Below are 18317 nucleotides of genomic sequence, written 5' to 3' on the forward strand. Positions count from 1 at the left end.
TGGACAGTTGAGTTGCTTTCCACTCTTTGGCCATTAAAAATAATGCAGCTATGAAAATTTGTGTACAGATTTTTCTGTGAACATATTTTTTGGTTTTGTTTTGTTTTAAGATTTTAAAAAAGATTCTATTTATTTTCTGGAGAGAAGGGAAGGGAGGGAGAGAGGGAGAGAACCATCAGTGTGTGAGAGAAGCATCAGTTGGTTGCCTCTTGCATGTGCCCCTACCTGGGGTGCAGGGTGGCCTGTCCTGCAGCTGAGGCATATACCCTGACTGGGTATCGAACTGGCAACCTTTAAGTTTGTGGGATGATGGCCAACACACTGAGCCATACCAATCAGGGCTATAGACATATGTTTTCAATTCTCTTTGGTATATACCTAGGAATAGAATTTTTAAAGTGGGTATTCTTTCCCCATTGGATTATCTTGGCACTCTTGTTGAAAATCAGTTCATTATAAATGAGTGAGATCATTTCTGGACTCTCAGTTTTACTCCATTGATCTATATCTATCCTATATCAATATCAGACAGTATTGATTACTGAAATTTTATAGTAATTTTTGAAATCAGGATGTGTGAGTCTTCCAACCTGGTTTTCTTTTTCAAGATGATTTTGGAGTAACTTGTCAACTTTTTGCAAAAAACATCTCCCCCTTAAAAAACCCCAAGAATTTTGATAGGAATTATGTGAATCTGTAAATATATTTGAGATTATTTCCATTTTAATCATGCTAAGTTTTCCAATCCATGAACATTTACTTAGGTCTTCTTTGATTTCTTTCAATGATGTTTTGTAGTTTCTAGGATATATGTCTTACACTAAAATTTGTCTCTAAGTGATTGATTCACTTTGATGCTACAGTAAATGGAATTATTTTTAAATTTTATTTCCTGGTGCTTTATTGCTGGCATAATGTAACACAATTAATTTTTGTATATTAATATTTTAACATGTGACCTTACTGGACTTGTTTATTTTAGGATCTATTTTTGAGAATTCTTTTGTTTGTCTATATAAAAGATCATGTCATCCACAAATAGAGATAATCTTATATTTTCCTTTACTATTTGGATGACTTTAATTCCTCCTTCTTGCTTAACCGCCCTGTCTAGAACCTTCAGTAGAGTGTTGAATAGAAATAGGGAAAGCGGACATCCCAATCTTGATCCTGATTTTACGGGCAAGCTTACAGCATTTACTATTGAGTGTGGTATTAGCTATGGGTTTTCCACAGATGCCCTTTATCGAGTGTGGGAAGTCTCTTTATTTATAGTTTGTTGAATGTTTTTATCATAAAAAGGTGTTGAGTTTTTTTAAAGCTTTTTCTTTGTTTATAGAGATATCATACAGTTTTTGTTCCTTATTTTATTAGTACAATGTATTATACTGGTGGACATTCATATGCTGAATCTTGCTTTCATGGGATAAATCCCACTTGGTCATAGCACAGAATTTTTATGTTACTGGATTTTGTTCATATCTTGTATCTATATTATAAGAGATATTGGACTTTCGTTATAGTGTCACCATCTATTTTTATGTCTGAGTAATATTGGCTTCATATAATTTTATATTTTTGCAAGATTTTGTAAGAGATTGGTATTAATTTGTGTCCACATTTGATAGAGTCACTGGTAAAGACATTTGGTGACCCCACTGTTTTATAGGAAAAGAAATCAAGGTGCATGGGGAAAACTCCCCCTAAGGTCATAGTGTTGACCAGAAGCAAAGCCAGGGCATCTCAGGGTTCACTTCACAGTGTACATTGTCTCTAATTCTTCTACTACTACTGAAAACAGGTGTTGTCAAAATATAACAACCAAGAAACTGAGGCTCAGAGACCTGCAATGACTTGCCTCCATACCCAGTGGCTGAGCTGAAGCTCTAACGAAACCTTTAGAAAACAATGGCCTTATTGGTCATAGCACCTGGCAGGAGCATTGCCTTTGCCCAGGGGGTTGATTCTCAAGAAGCATTGTTCCCATTGCATCTTACTTGGGTACCATGAATAAGCAAGACAAGCAAGATAACATTTGCTCTATAAAGTGCTGTTCTAGGTGTTTTCTGTATTCTTTCTTACAACAATCTTTTGAAACAGGTATTGTTAATTTCACTTTACAGATAGGGAAACTGAGGCCCTCAAAGATGATAGGAGTAGGAAATGGAGACATGATACAAACTGAGACCTACAGACTCCAAGTGCAGGGCTTGTCCTTACTCCCTAAACCCATCCCTCCACCCACAGGAAAACACAGCTCACACAGGAGATGGAGGCTGAGCTTAGCTTGAACTAAATAAGAACCCTCCTGCCTGAAGTGTTCCCTAACTTAATGCCCAAGAGTGAATCCAAGTTGGTGGCCTCTGCTTGACCTACTCCCTCTGGACTTGGCTTTGGCAAAATGCAGTCTCAAAAGGCACTGTATGAGAAGAAAAAGACTTTCGTCAGATATGTGAAGAGGAGCCATGTCAGTGTTGAAAAAGGGTGACCAGTGATGGTGTTCCTGTACTAGGAACTCTTTATTGTCAAAAGTTGGGAACATGGAGTTCATCCTCTTAATAAACCTCCTCTGAACTGTGACTCAAGACCCAGTCGGGACCCCTGAATACCTAACAATTCTATCTATTTGGAAACAGCACTGGACTTTTAGTTAGGAGACCTATGCCGGCGCCTGGCTGAACTATACCTGTGCAGTCTTGAGAAAGTCAATTCAAATTTCCATGGCTCACTCGCCTCCTTGTAAAATGGATTTAACAATACATACTCTTAGGCATTTGTAAAGAGAACAGAAGACGACTGTATGAAAGCTCCCAGCACTGTGTCTGATATGGAATAGGTGCCCAGGAAATGGGCATGGAATCTCTAAGGTACTTTCACATCCATAATGACCATTTGGTCTTCACAGCATCCCTGTGGGGTTATTGATGGGTACTTGAGGCACAGGGAAATCAAACAGTCTGGCCAAAGCCACATAGCTCATTAACAACCAGGTTAATCCCACAGACCATGTCCTCCCTCTCAATCCAACATACTTTGAAGGTATACTTTCCTGCAAAACATTTCTATAACTGAAGTCATTTAAAAATTACTGTTTTTTTTAAATCTCGGTTTCAGAGAGCCCATCTACTATACAATAAAGATATAAGAAAAAGGCCACAATTTTCTTTAAAGATCCCCAAAATGCAAGTTGAAGTAGAATAATCAAGCATTTGTGCTTAATACTTCCTTGACTTGAAGCCATAAAATTAGCTTGTGCCTGCTTTACCCTAAAACAACCTATCAAAAGATGAATACCCTCCAACTAAGAACTATGGTCAGTCCAACTATGTGTTGTCATGTATTCCACTCCCCGAAAATGAAGAGGAGGAGAAGGGGAAAAAGGAGAGGAAGGGCTGAAAAGAAAAAGAAGGACAAGGACAAGAACTGCTGTGAAGCCAAGTCAAGTGCCAATCTGAAATTTTCCTTCAAAAGGCAACCTTACTGAAGGAAAATATGAGTATCCTTGACAGATGAATGGATGAGCTCAGACAGGTTGTTTGCATAGTATTTGTATATTCAAATACCTTGACATGTTCACTCCTCTAATGCTTTTTGGGTGGGGAAGGTAAGGATTGTCACCATTTTTTAAATAGGAAAACATAAGATTCTTGTAGGTGGTTGACATTCCGGAGGGGTACAGCTGACAGGGGATTCAGTTGGCCTGCCTGTCCAAGGCTTAGTCTGATATTTTAAAGAAGGAAGAAAGGACACACCCGAAGCCAGCTTGGGTAGAGACAAGAATAAATCTCTATCGGTGTGCTCAGAGCACTGCATCCCATTTCTTGTTCACCTGGCCATTGCCCTGCTTTTCTGTGAGTGCCCTAAAAGCAAGGTCCTCACTCATTCTCCGTGAGTGTATCTCCCCTGCTGAGCAGGGTGCCATGCACCTAGCAGGTGCTCTGTTGGTACAGACACACACAGAGCAAAGCTGCTGTGAGAACCACTGACTCCTCAGTCAGGTGTCAGAGATAAATGCACCCTACTGTAATTGTGAATCCGCTTATATTTATTTCACTTTAAAAGTCAGTACTACAATCACCCATTTCTGAGTTCTGGTGTTCTTGGCACCGTGAACTTTAGGACAATGCTCACATCCCGTTGAATCTCGGGGACCTGGCAGGCAGAGCAGTGGCTGTCCAGCACTGATTCTGGATTGCTGTTCTCTTTGCCTGAGCTTCGCACCAACATCAGTTTCAGACGTGGCGCTCCCTCTGAGTTCTCTATACTGACATCCCCTCCCCAATTCTTTACCTGTTAGCTCATGAACTTGGAGGGGTTGAGGGGAGTGCAAGTGGGGGGAGCTGATGTTTAGGGTCCAACCAGACTGCCTCACCTCTATCCGAGGAAGAACTTCCCAATCACGCCTCAGAGAGGGTGGTTTTCAAAATAGAAACCAGGACTCTCCAGTTCTTAATACTATGATAGTCTCTCTGCTGGAATTCACTATTTATGTTGGTAGAAAACATGAGTTGTCAGCCCCAGTTGGGAAATAAGAACTTTGGTTTTGGGTGCCAGGCACAGGGCTGGGGGGCATAGGCAGTACCTGTGGAATGGGGCGGGGATCCCATAGCAACCCCTGGCTGCCCATCCTCAAATCTCACTTTGATTCTCCTAAATGAAAGCAGAACAGACGTTTTGCCTGGTGATGAGCATCCAGCTGGGGAGAACTTTGCACATCTGAATTCTGGCAGTTGGTGCATACCATCTTGCCCAGGGCCCTCATTTCACATGCTGGGAAGCCTGGGGCAGAGCACAGCGGTACTTGCCCAAGAACGTGCTGCTTATTCAGTGTCTGAACCTGAACTGGACTTCAGATATTCATCAGGCAGTTCTGGCATAAGGCCTGAAGACAGAAGAGCTTGGTGACCTTGAATAGTCACCTGAACTCACAAAGCCTGTGTGTGAAACAGGAATGATTCCTGCCCTGGGATCAAATAAAATAATGTATGCAAAGGATTTTATGCTGAGTAACGCTGAGGCTCTAGATCAAGGTCAACAAACTTTTCTCTGAAAGCCCAGCTAGTAAATATTTTAGGCCTTATGGGGTGTATGGTCTCTGATGCAGTCACTGAACACTGCCACAGCAGTGCAAAAGCATCCACAGACAAGCTGTTTTAAGTAAATGAGTGTGGCAGTGGTCCATTCAAACATTATTTATAAAAACAGGCAGCAGACCAGATTGGGCCCATGGGCCATAGTTTGCCGACCCCTGCTCTAGGTGTATGGAAGTTGTTACAGTTACTGTTGGTGACATAACAAATGACCTTAAAAGGTAGTGTTTTGAAACTATTGTTTGATTATGCTGATAGATTTGGTGGGTCCAGCATTAAGACAGGCCATAGCAGGTTGATTGTCTTTTCTCCATGACACCTGGGGCCTCAGTTTCAAGGATTTAAATGACAGGGGTGACTTGACTACTTGGGCTGACAGTCCCTGAAGGCCCATTTACTCATCCACCCAGAGTGGATTGGGCTGGGCCAGCCTGAAGCCCAGGACTGCTGAGGGGCCTACAGTGGCTTTTCCGTGTGGCCTGGCTTCATCACACCAGGATGCCTTTCATGAGGCTCAGGGCTCCAAGTGAGAGTGTTTCAGTGAACAAGGTGGAAGTGGCATAACCTTTTATGACCCAGACTCAAAAGTCACCCAGAGTCTCTTTCACTGTGGTCTGTTAGTCAAAGTGCTCGTGAACCTGCCCACATTCAAGGTGAAGGGACATAGAACCTCCACCTCTCAATGGCAGCAACATCAAAGAATTTGTGGAAGGGGGAGCACTCATTTTAAAACCATTATGAAAGAGATGAACAATTTAAACACATACACATACACATTGAATAATGGTGAAAGCTTACTTAACCATTCGCCATGTGCCAGGTACTGTTTTAAGTGCTTTATTCCTCTCATATCTTTTTGAAGGTGGTAGTAGTATCATTACAATTTAAAGATAAGAAACACTGAAGAATAAAGAGATGAATTAACTTGGCCAACATCATAAAGATAGTAGGTTGTAGACTCAACATGTGAACCTGGGGAGTCAGGCTCCAAAGACTGTTCTAACCACACACACCACGCCCTGCTTCATTGTGGTTATGGAATGAAAATGTTTTTTTTCTACTCCCTGAGCAGAGCTGGATTAAGATGCTGAGTCTGTGGACTGCCAGGTGTCTAGTAAGTTTTCCTGCTGACAAGCAATTACAAACATTATTGCCCACCTGCTTGGGGTCCAGACAGTTCTGTATACCACCATGAGTAGTCCATGGGAAGAAGGATGATACTTAATTATGTTCATAAGAAAGCTAAAGTATAGGTGGGGGGAATTGAATTCTGATTTAATTCTCACAACCCCATGAGATGGAACCTCTGTCCCCTCTTTACAGATAAGGAAACCAAGGACCCTGGTTAAGTGCCTTCTTGCCTAGTAGCTCATGGAATTGATATTCAAACCCAGAGTAGTCTGATACGCAAGCCCATGTTCTTTGCCATACACTCCAATAGAGGAAGTTCTGAAATGGATAACACTGTCTCTTCCAGGAGGACAAATTCCCAGTCTCTAGAAGAATATCAGATCTAGCCTATCCCTCAGAAGTGGCCTTGGTTTAGTTTTCTCACTGTAGGGACAAGCGACCGAGACCCAGGGAAGGGCAGTTAGATGTCCCTGACCTTCCACCTGCTCAGACCCAGAGCTGGAGCTGCCACGTGGTGCTGGGAATGGCAGGGAGGGGAATAATGGTAGTTGGAGGTGGGGGTGGGAGGGTGGTGGGCAGCAAACTAAGGGGAAGTTGTTTGCCAAAGCAATGTGGAGGGAAGGAGCATTTTACAAGACCAGGGCTTCTGGCCTGGAAACATCTGTTTCCCTTCAAATCAGCAAGGAGACTTTTGCCTCCCCAGAATGCCTAAATCATGTGGCGGCTAGGGAAGAACAGGCGTTGGCCTGGAGACTTCAAACGCATTCTCCCGTACTCTTGGGGACCTGGTCCTGACTTGAGCCTCTGGGGCTCTGTCCCTGCTCTTACCCCCTGTCAGATTCGTGAGAAGCTCTCACCGCCAATTAACTTCTCAGTTTCATTCTCTCACCCCTGCTGTGAGGGGGTCTGGGGTCTTGGATGGGACCAACAACAGCTTCCTCTACACCCACCCTCCTCTGATCTCCACTAGGACAACTTACTCTGGGTGTGGGGGGCGGGGAGTCAGAGCCCCGGGTTGTGGCATCATAATAATACTGTTGAGAACACAACCCACAGCAGGCTCTTGTGGAGTACTGGCACATGCCAGGCAGCATGGGCTTCCATACCACATTTCATTCATTCAAAACTGACCATATGCAATGGGACTTAATGTTATGACTTCTATTTTACAGGTGAGTACGTTGAGACAAGGCCTCACAACACACAGGGAGCCAGAATTTAAAATTCAAATCACCTGAGTCCAAAGCTATGTTTTTAGCTATTCCATTCTTCTGCCTCCTGTAATGACCCTTTAGTCTAATCACATTTTGTTCATTTTACAGATGGAAAAACTGATTTCCAACTCATAGTTGATCGAGTCATTTACTTAGTCTGTCATTCATTCTGGAAAGTATTTGCTGGGCTCCTCATGATTTTGGTAGCTGAGTACCAGATGTAGGTGGAGAGAGATGGATAGAGCCATATTCTGGTCCTGAAGACACTCACTTACTCATGGGGGCAACAGAGAGGTGTACAGGCACTGACCTACCTGTGTGACATGTGCTGTACCAGGGTATCTTGCAGGTAGAGAGGCTTTCCAGAGAAGATGGGTTTGACTGATGCTTCAAGGACAAGGTGGAGAAGGGGGACACAAACAGAGGGTACCACATGCACAAAGGCAAAGAGGTGGAATCCATGTTTTGGAAGCATTAGCAACTGGGTGTGGTCCTATTAGGAAACAGAGTTGGGTGCAGATTGGTAGACAAGGCTGGATCTGTGTCCAGAGTTCATGTGCAAGTCAGTGATAGATGACATACTATTCAGTGAATGAACATCTAGACCCAGCATTCAGGGTCCCTGGTAAGAAAATTGGACTTTGTCCTAAGGATGATGGAGAAACATTTAAAAATACTTTGCATTTGAATAGTCGATCCCAAGGCACTCCCCACATGTTGAAGTCTTGATACACAAGGACCATATTGCTTTAGGCAGCCAGGATCTCAAAGTGCACAGTCTGTGGAAAAACTGGGGCAGGGATTCAGGTTTTTAGCCATCTTAGCCAGTGTTCTTTTCCTTGAAAGAAGGTCAGAGGAAAAAATAGCAAGCATTTGAGCCGGGAGCTCCAGGTTCCTAAGTAGCGAATCCCACTTCATCTGTGAAGCACCTCTTACAGTAAAAGTGCCCCACAGGTGTAGTGGGACCAAAGTCAGCCAGCTGTGCATGAAGCAGGGTAGTGCAGAGAAGGAGCACAAGGAAGAGTCAGAAATCTAGTTATTGTCTTTACTCTGAATTTATTGGTAATGGGTCCTTGCTCATCTTTGTTCCCTTCAGGCCTGTTCCCTACCTGTAACATGAGGGTGCGGAGTTTGGTGGTTGCTCAGGAGTTCTAGTTCAAATTTCAGTGGATTACAGCCTACCTCTGTGGGCAAAAGAAAATAAAGGAAGTGAGCAGAAGGTAGCTGACACCCGTCTCAACCCCCTGAGGAGCACAGAGATCTGACTGTGCCCTGTCTCAGTCCCTGTCTCTCCCCGCTTTTACTCTGCTCCAAGGGCATGTACATGGGTCTGTCTCTCCATCTCTCCCTCTCCCTTTCTCTCTCTCTTCTCCACGTCAGGGGCTGCTGTGCTGTTCCCCTCACAAAGAGCCCTCTCCAGGCCCTGCCTGGTCCCCTAACAGCTTTCAGATGTGTCTCTGGAACAGTTCTACAATTACAGCTGAGACAGGCAGAAAGCGTATGGCCTTGTGACTTTTGACCCAGACCTGTGAGGTTGACATCTTCCTCTTTCTCCACCCCTCCGCCCCCACTGGCAGGGTGGCCTGAGGCCTCCTCCATCCTGAGGCCTCCACTGACACATTTGGTTACTCTCCTAAAACGAGTAGAAGTTCCTTTCAGGGAGCAGAGATTGATTGCACCAGGCCCAATAACGATCATTATATCACTGAGTCCTGATCCCCAATTTGTGAGATGTAGATGATTTTGCCCTATTTGACAGGTGCAGAGACTGAGGCTCAGAGAAGGTGAAGTGACTTCCCAAAGAATGCTCAGCCAGCAACTGGGGAAAGCAAGGACTCTACCCAGGTTTTTATACCCCCAAAACCTAAGGCTACTTCCTCCCAGAGTATCATTATTCATGCTGCCTAGCTAAGCAGAGACCCTGGACCCTGGACCCTCTTGTGGAGGAAATGTATTGCGAAGCACCATGGAAACCTAAGCAGCCAATAGGAAAGCAGTGTTAAAAGTCCACCTCCTCATGTTTTGAGGCTCATTCACATATTGCATTCACTCCAGCCTTTTATGTTTCCCTCAGCTGAAATGCATCCTCTTCTCTTCCACTCCAAGGAAATAATTTTCTAACATGTATTGCTGCACAAATAATTGCTCTTATATGGTCTTTATAAAAATCTACACCTTCCACGTCATTTCTCATGTGTCACTCCATGGAATTCTTGAGACACAGCCCATGCACTGTCTTCCAGTTGTTCCCATATTGTTGATGCAGAAACTGAAATAGAGAAATGAGTGGTGATATGCTGCTATGCTCATTTATTTACTCCTGTATTTACTGAGTGCCTGCCATGTACATAGTACTGGCAGTACCAAGCTAAAGTATTACATGCATTGGGAGCTCCAGGCTGGGGGCTGGATCCTGCCTCCGCCACTTTTTAGATGGGTTGTTGTATGGGTATAAAATGCTTATACAGTATTGTCCTTGTCTCCCCACTTGGCCACTTGCTTATTCTCATATCCTGGAGTTTCCTTGTGATCTTGCTTTCAATCCCCCTGCAAGACTTCCCAGTCTGAATTTGCCTCATACAGCATTTTCATGCCTGTGCACACCGACCTGTGAGGTGGGCAGCAGCCTGAGTATCACAGGTGCCTGATGCTGTAGACATCCTGGAAAAGTGGGGGCATGTCTTCCACCTAGAATAACTCTGAGACTCCCTATCATGGCCCACAAGGTGTCCACTGATTTCCCACATCTTGTCATTTTCCTATGTCCATACCATCTGCCTGTTCCTCCAGCAGTCTGGGAGCCTTCTCTCCTCAAGGCCTTTGCACTTACTGCCCTCCCTGCCTGAAAGGCGCTTGCCAGAGGTCTTCCTCCCATAAGCCAGTTCCGTATTATTCAGTTTTCAGCTCAAACCTTTTCTCTATGGTAAGGCCTTTGTGGACAAACCTGTTTAAGGCATTCACATTACTCTCTTTATTAGTCTTCTTCCCCTTATCCTATTATATTACTTCTCACATTTACAATTATACCATATTTTGTTTACTTTTTAATTCTCTTGATAAAAGCAGGGACTTTGAACCTCTTGCCCATTATTACTTGAGCCTCTAAAATAATTCCTGGTACAATGCTAATCCTCAATAAGTATTTGTGAACTAAGTGAATGGAATAATATAAGTGAGTATGCCCAGCTATCCAGGATAGCATTGGATTTCACTTCTGAAGTGCTGGACTGAAATGGCTCTGTCCTTCAGTACTCTTGAGATACACAATCCAAGTCTGTTTCATCATTGGTGAAATGTAGGTGATAATAATCCCTGCCTTCTAGGCTTGCTTACTTGCAAATGAACAGATTAAGTGCAAAGTGCCCAGAAGGCAGTTGGTGCTCAGTAAAAGCTTCACAATTATCTTTTTCTTCAGAATCATTTATCCAACAGCCTTAATTTTTTTTAATCGCACCCATGCTATGATTTTTTGGTTCCTCCTTGCATTGATTGCCCAGGGCTTCTCTGAAGTCACAGCCCAGTGCTCTGTTTTCTTGCTGTGCCACATAGGTTCACTCTGTATGCTGTGGATACACGAGGGAGGCACTCAGAGCTCAGCACAGTGACCCTGAGGACAGCCTGTCCGCTGGTAGATGACAACAAGGCAGAAGGTAGGTGACCCATCTCTTCACTTCCCAGGTGACTCCCATATTATCTCTAGGTTTTATATGCACCAGTCACTAACTACCAGCCCTTTTTCACCCCCCACACATATTTGCACTGGGAGGAGAAAGTGATGGAACCAAGGGAGGAAGAACACAGAGCTAAATTAATCAACAGCATGAAGGAAACCCCAAAAGACCAACAATACCTTTGCCAGTGGACAGACTTGCCCCTCTTTTATAGAATGTGTCTGTATTTTAAAGGTCAAGAAATGACAGAGGGCCAGAGCCCCATGACTGTGTCCAGATCCTTAGTCTAAACTTCTTAGAGACCAGTTACTTTTGTTTAGTTCAGTTCGGTCTGCTGGGGGCTGGCAAATCAGTGGCACCTAGAAGACCACCTCACCTGCCACACCCATGCACACATCACAGCACCAGATTTTCTATCTAGCCCAAGGGTGGCCTCAGAATTCTCAGCCTGGAGCTGCAATGAGCAACTATGAGTCAGAGTTAGCATTCAGGATTAAACCTTTTTGCTGTTCCTGGTCCATGGAGATGTAAATATCAGGCAAAACACCTGACAAAAATAGAACCAACCAATCAGCTCCACCATACACTTCATTCTTGGGCAGTGTGTAAATACCGTCTCTCCATCAGGACTGGCAAAGATATGATAGTAGCTCACAGGTCCTGGTGGCTCACTTCAAGTTGAGCAAGTACTTCCTAAGAGCCCTGGGACAAGACGTAGAAGAGACACGGTCCCCACCTTTCAGGAGTTCACATTCCAGAGAAAGAGAGACATTTCTGCAAAAGGCTTGGTAATGTTTTGTGTGCAAGCAGACAAGAGGAAGTGGTGAGCTATTCAGTCTCAAAGGCAAAGGGGTCTGAGATGTTTTCCTGATAATTGCATTGTATCATTACTATTTAAAAATAGTACATTCACGTCATTTAAAAAATAAGAAAAATAAAAATCAGAGTAGAAAATAATGCAAAGTAAATGCTCCTCTCATCCTGAATCCAAATCCCCCATATTCTCCTAGAGGTGACTGTTGTCAGCAAAGACTTGGTGACATATATAAATTTTGATTAGAGTCTTCAAATGCGAAATGATGTGCTTTCTACTTGGAGAGCAGCCCATGATGAATTGAAGCTACATTAATTAGTAGGAGTAGCTGAAGGAGTATGAATGGTCATGAATGGCAAGCAGAAGAGTCTGGATTTTCTTTGAGAGATTTTTGAATGGAGATCTATCAGACCTGATCAGAGAGATATGTTGGGAAAATGACAGAGGGAAGACGGAAGGAGACTGTGAGATGAGCTCAACAGTTTACTTGAGCCTCTATACTTGTTTGAAACTTTACATTAAATCACGGGCACAAAACTTACATTAACAAGTAAGTTTGCAATTATGAGCAGTAATTTTGTGCTGGGCCCTGTGACAAGTATAATACTTTATATCAAGATTTGAAGTTAATCCTCCCATTGCCTCTCAGAGAAGATGTTATCATCAGCTGATAGGAAAACGGAACACAGCTAGTTAATGACATATTCAGGATAGGATTAAGGTTTGTCTGCTCCCAAAGACCACACATGCACAGATATACCTCTCTTGTTGGCAGGCATGTTTCCATCCCCCCTTTTGCCTACTGTCCAGTGATCTGTGTCTGCACTCTTCCCCCTCAGAGGTAGCTGACAAGATCTACAATCTGTACAACGGCTACACAAGTGGCAAGGAGCAGCAGACTGCCTACAACATGCTGATGGAGGTCTCAGCCTCAATGTTGTTCCGAGTCCAGCACCACTACAACTCTCACTATGAGAAGTTTGGCGACTTCGTCTGGAGGAGTGAGGATGAGCTGGGGCCCAGGTATGAGCATATGAGTGTGTCTAGAGGGGTAAATTCTTCCTGGTTTCATGTGACTTTACTGGACTCTTTCCCCCATAGGCTGAGAATGGGCTTTATCAAACAAATGAGGGTCGCGGTCACCTTAGTCATGTTGGGACTAGGTAGACATGGGACAGGAGCAGGGAAAAAGAATCTTGAAATTTTAGCTTCTTGGACTCCTGGAATATGAGATAAGAGAGAAACACCAGTGCTCTTTTGATTAATCAATCACTCTGCTTGCTTAACTTCTACCTCCAGCCTTAGAAATGGGACTCATCAGCTCTTTGAGGGGCTGTGTCCTCACCAAGAGAAGGGAGAATCACAGTTGGTAGGGTTGTGGCCCCTAATCCAGGGCTCTTTCCACTCCCCCGTAAGAACCTGAGTTTTTCAGGAATGAAGTCCAAGAGAGACCATGACTAAAGTTAACACGTTTTAAGGCATGATTTTTGTCACTAGCAGTTACTATGTCAATGACTATTCTACTTGCTATTCAAATGTATTACTAAGACACAGTTGAAGGGCCTGACTGGGCAGCTCAGTTGGTTAGAGCATCATCCTGACATGCTAAGGTTGCAGGTCCAATCCCTGGTCAGGGCATATACAAGAAGCAACCAATGAACGCATAAATAGGTGGAACAATAAATTGATGTTTCTTTCTCTCTCCCTGCCACAAATATAAAAATTAAAAAGACACAATTGCCATCTTCTGCAGCTTAATAAAACAGCAGATGAAATTGTGGCTGCATTTCATGCCTTGCACCTAACAACATCATTCATTCATTCACTCACTTTTTAGCACATACTCATTAGCATGTCTTACATGTTGGTTGTTGACCACGCAATGGTAAAAAGGCAGAAGCGATCCCAACCTATGCATAGCTTACTGTTGCAGGTAATTAAACAACTAATAGCAAAGAATATAGTAATTAAGTGTCATGAGAGCAAAATAATAAAGGGTCCTTTGGACAGAAGAGGCATGGATACCTACCTGGTCTAGGTAACCCAGTAAAGGCTCCTTCCCAAGGGCTGAGACTCTGAGACCTAAAGGGTGAGCTGGGGTCAGGCAAGTGGAGGGAGCAGAGAATTGGAGGGCTTGGGGCAGAGGGACTCCCTGGGAAATGCTCTAAAGAGATAAAGTTACATTAGAGCAGAGTTTTTCTCTCAAATTTTGATCATTTGCCTGCCACAAATGTGATTTGTGTCCTGTTACCCTACCATAAGTATTTTACACATAGGGTATGTATATACCATTTAACCTCAATAGAAAATTAAACCTAAACATTCAATACAGTGGTAAAAAACCAAAAACAATGCTGTTCCATCTTAGAGGAACCCAAGGTCCTCCCTGTACAAAGGAGATAAGCGAGCGTTAGAGAAGTACTAAAGACACAGTCCCAAAGAGGGACTTTTTAAAAGTAATCTGGAGGAATGAAAGTGAAAAAGGGACTCCAGCTGCTCTTCCCAGTGTGATTCACTGCTGTTTAACCCGGGGTCTACGATCACCGTGAGGGCCACCTCAAGTCCTCTTCCCTGCCCCATGGGAGCTCCTTCTGCACTTTGATAAACAATGTGCGCACAGGAATGGGATGACTTTCCCAATAGTTGGAGCAATGTGTGTGACAGCAGGAGTAGTAAAAGGAAAGAAGGGGGAGGTCAGCAGGGGCCAGTTCTGAATGCCAGCTAAGTGGGGTTCAAGAGTTTGGATTCTCTCCCTGGGGTAATGGAAAGCTTTTCAAGTGTTTTTCATGGTGGGAGTGGGGGTGGGGGATGATGTTATTAGATCTTCAAGGGAAAAGATCCCTCAGCCTGCATTTGGAAGCAGGGATTAGGGAAGTCCAGACAGGAGGGAGGCAGTGAGGCCCTAGAGGCTGCTGTGATAACAGCCCGGGAGAGACAGTATGGTGCTCTAGGCCAGGATAGCATCAGTGGTGTTCGAGAGAACTGCATGAGTTCTCGAAATACTTAATGGGCAACATGTTGTGCTTTAAAAACCTTTCCAATTACCTTCTAAGCAGGAAAATGTAGAGCATCCTCCCCATTTCATAGATGATAAGGGATCAGAGTCCCCATGGGGTTCAATGAGTGGCCAAGAGTGGCATGTTTTTTTTGTTTGTTTGTTTTTTTGGAACCTGGATCTGTCCTGAGCTCTTATCCTGAGTCCTCACAGCAATTGCAATAATCTTCCAAGAATTTGAGGCCCTCAAGGGAAACGATGAGAGCTCAATTGGGGGATAAAAAGGATCTCTCCCTGGATTGGGCCTTATCTGTTCTGTTGGGTCCTGGACTATAATTTCCTCCCTTTTATATGAAAAGGAGGTTCTTTGGATCAATGCTGACAGAGGGCAGATGGGTAGGCACAGGTGAAAGCTGCTGTGTGAACCTGTGCTGCCATCTTGCCTGGGGACAGATGATGGCAATCCACTTCATGGGGTTATCCTGAAGGTGCAGGGAGTTTGGGTGGAAGCCAAACCAGAGCCCCACTCCTCACCTTGTCTTCACAGCCTTCTGGGATCCTTTGTGACCCGCCAGGATCTAAGTCTTCTGGGAAGGACCCGTGGCTGTTCACAGAGGCAGGACAGCTCACTCGGCAGTGCACTGCGATAACTTGCTAACCTCCAGCCAAACACTCAGCAGCCACTGTCTGCCAACCCCCACCATTGTCACACAGCTCCCTCCTCCTTTGGTCTGACATTCCTCCAACGTTGCACACTAGCATGTCAACAGGAGTCAAGGCATGTGTATCCTCACCCATCTGGGCACTGCTGATAAACTTGCTGTGCAGTCTTGGGCTCTGGCTCACACCGGCCCTCAGTCTCCTAAAGTAGGAGCCCATTAAACAAGAATGAGCTAGTTCAGTGGTACTTACTATTTTTGTTTTGTCCATGGAAAATTTATTTTCTAAATAAATCTTACACAGAACCCCAGGTCTAGGCTAGAATGACATTTCCTTTGAATATTCTTAATACTTCTACTCGTTCACTCTATAACACCCTCATGTTGTAATTTTCTGCATTGTACCTATTAGTTTTAGTATTCTATATTGCATATATCTTTACTTACATCCTAGCTGTCTTCCCCACTGTAATGTCAGTTTGTGTAGCTGGTGATCTTTTATGTCCAGGTGATCCTTGTAAGTAGGTGCTAAGTCATCACTTGTTCAATGATTGGGTAGTGGGATGAGTAGATGTGTGGACTAGATGACTACAGAGTTGTTCTGGTATTAGCTAGAGAGAGTGGTTTGGAACCCTCCCTGCTTGGTGGGTCTTTTCTTTGAGTCCTCACTGATACCAAGGGTCCTATTGGCTTCTCTGAGCTGTCAAAGATCTATAGATCACAGTTGTAAACAACTGAATTCCATGAATTCTAAGGTCTTTGTAGCTCAAAAATAGGCTTTAAAATGCATTTTTTCTTGCAAATAATAAGAGACTTGAAGAGACCTCACTTTATTAATTTATTGTGTCATCAATTCATTTAATGTGCTGACTCTGTGTCAGATTCTGTGCTGTGGAATGGAGTAGACAACCTCTGCCTTTACAAGGTTCAGCATCTAGTGAGGAAAAGCTGGGAAGCCAAGGAACCAGTGAGTCCCAAAGGTTCTAGAGACCAAAGAATAGGCACCATGAGTGTCCTTTCCCCTCCAACCCAGCAGATTCTATTTCTCAGGGACCTAGGTTGACTAGGGTCATAAGAGTGTTTCCCAGGAGCATCCTGGGTGAGCTCTGGTAAAATTCTCTTGGTCTATAATCACCAAGCACCCCTGGAACTGGGGTCACATACCCCCATAAATTTTTTTAATGACAAAAGGGCATCTCTTACCTGTGCCTAATAAATCTATCAGGCCACTGTCCTCCAGAGCCTGGTTCCCATGTCAACTACAGGTTACTTCAGACAGCTGCTCAGAGAAGACATGCTGATACCCAGCTGTGCCAGCCATACGGTTCCTATTAGGAGACTTGAAAAACTGAGCTCATAGGTGGCCAGGGACCAGAATTTGCTCCAGTCTGAATATCCTTGATCACCCTTGGGCCTCTTAATTCTCTCAGTTAGATTTGACTACAATGGTGGAGTAGGGAGAAGAGAATAAGTAGTTGAAGAGGTTTTGTTTTGGTAGAATTGATCTCTCTAGACTATGACCTCAGCTCCACTTGCTTCCAAGGCAGACATTGCTAATAGATCACAGAAATCAGCACAGGCTTGGGTCAGCCTGGGATCTTCTTCAACATAGCCAGATAAGAAGCTTTTCCCTTCTGAGGGGTCAGCACATTCTGTGAGCATGGTTGCTGTGTCCTTACGTGAAAACAATCAAGTCTGCAATGTCACTGTGCACTCCTTTAGCCCAAGATTATATTAGCCCCTTCCTTCAATATTTTGGATTATTTCTCCTGGAATTTCTAGGACATGTGGGGACAAGAGCAAACTTGACTTCCAGGGCTATATTCCTATAATCTTGGATGCACTTTTAATTTTTTTCTGCATATTTTGACATTTCTGAAATCAGGATGGATTGTACACATTCAATCATTCAATGCATTTTTCTATTTTCTTGAAAGAAATAGCATCTATTACAATCTAAAACATCTTAGGATAAATGAATACAAACAGCATACCCAGTGACTTTGAACAGGTGTCCCATAGATCAGAGTCCCATTGATAATAAAGCAAAATTGGTTATTATGTTGACTTCTCTATGAGTCCCCAAATGAGATAGTTTGAGGTTATTTGAGACCCAAGTCATTTTACCATCAGTTTAGGAATGAATTCTTGGGTCGCGTTGCTTCTTGTGACAGAATAAGAAGACAAAGCCAAATGTAGATATTTGCACCAGTAGTCTTAAAAAATCACATTTCAAACCTGGAGTTGAGAATATATATTCAGGGGCAATAAATACCTGGGTTTCTGTTTAGGGGGTGTGGTCTGAGGTTAAATTTGATGTGGATTTACTCTGAAAGTAAGCCTAGCAAACTACTGCGAAGCCATAAAACTATGGTTTCATTGCACAATTTATCACACCAGCTTTAAAATATGCATGTATGGAAGCATGTTTTCAAAGTGGAAATACCTTTATTGTATTTTATTCTAAAAGTAATTCTCACTCGATCTGTAAGATTCAAATGATACAGATGTATATGAAATGTAAAGTGAAAATTTTTTCACCCGTGAACCCTACGCTCCCAAACCAGAGACAAAAACGCTAACGGCATGCACGTACCTTTGCAAGTACAGATGTGGGTATGACACGGACATGCACATAAATGGGGAACCTGATACAGGCTTGAGGATACGGCTACCTCTACATAACCACACCTCCATTCCCATCAGCTTTGTTATGTTTAACAAATACGTCCCCTACATTTGT

At 43.6% G+C, this 18317-nt stretch overlaps 1 protein-coding gene across 2 annotated transcripts in view; it reads left to right on the forward strand.

Moving 5' to 3' along the window:
* The window catches only part of ASTN2 (astrotactin 2), an 817144-nt gene that overhangs the window by 790146 nt on the left and 8681 nt on the right, over nucleotides 1-18317 (forward strand). For both annotated transcript variants that reach the window (XM_037154714.2, XM_037154715.2), the window contains exons 21-22: nucleotides 10985-11085; nucleotides 12760-12943. In XM_037154714.2, coding sequence (XP_037010609.2) covers nucleotides 10985-11085; nucleotides 12760-12943 — 285 coding nt within the window. The remainder of the gene's footprint in view (nucleotides 1-10984; nucleotides 11086-12759; nucleotides 12944-18317) is intronic.

Source organism: Artibeus jamaicensis, unplaced genomic scaffold, assembly GCF_021234435.1.
Source record: "Artibeus jamaicensis isolate MK-2021 breed Jamaican fruit bat unplaced genomic scaffold, CSHL_Jam_final scaffold_1964, whole genome shotgun sequence".
Lineage (NCBI taxonomy): Eukaryota > Metazoa > Chordata > Mammalia > Chiroptera > Phyllostomidae > Artibeus > Artibeus jamaicensis.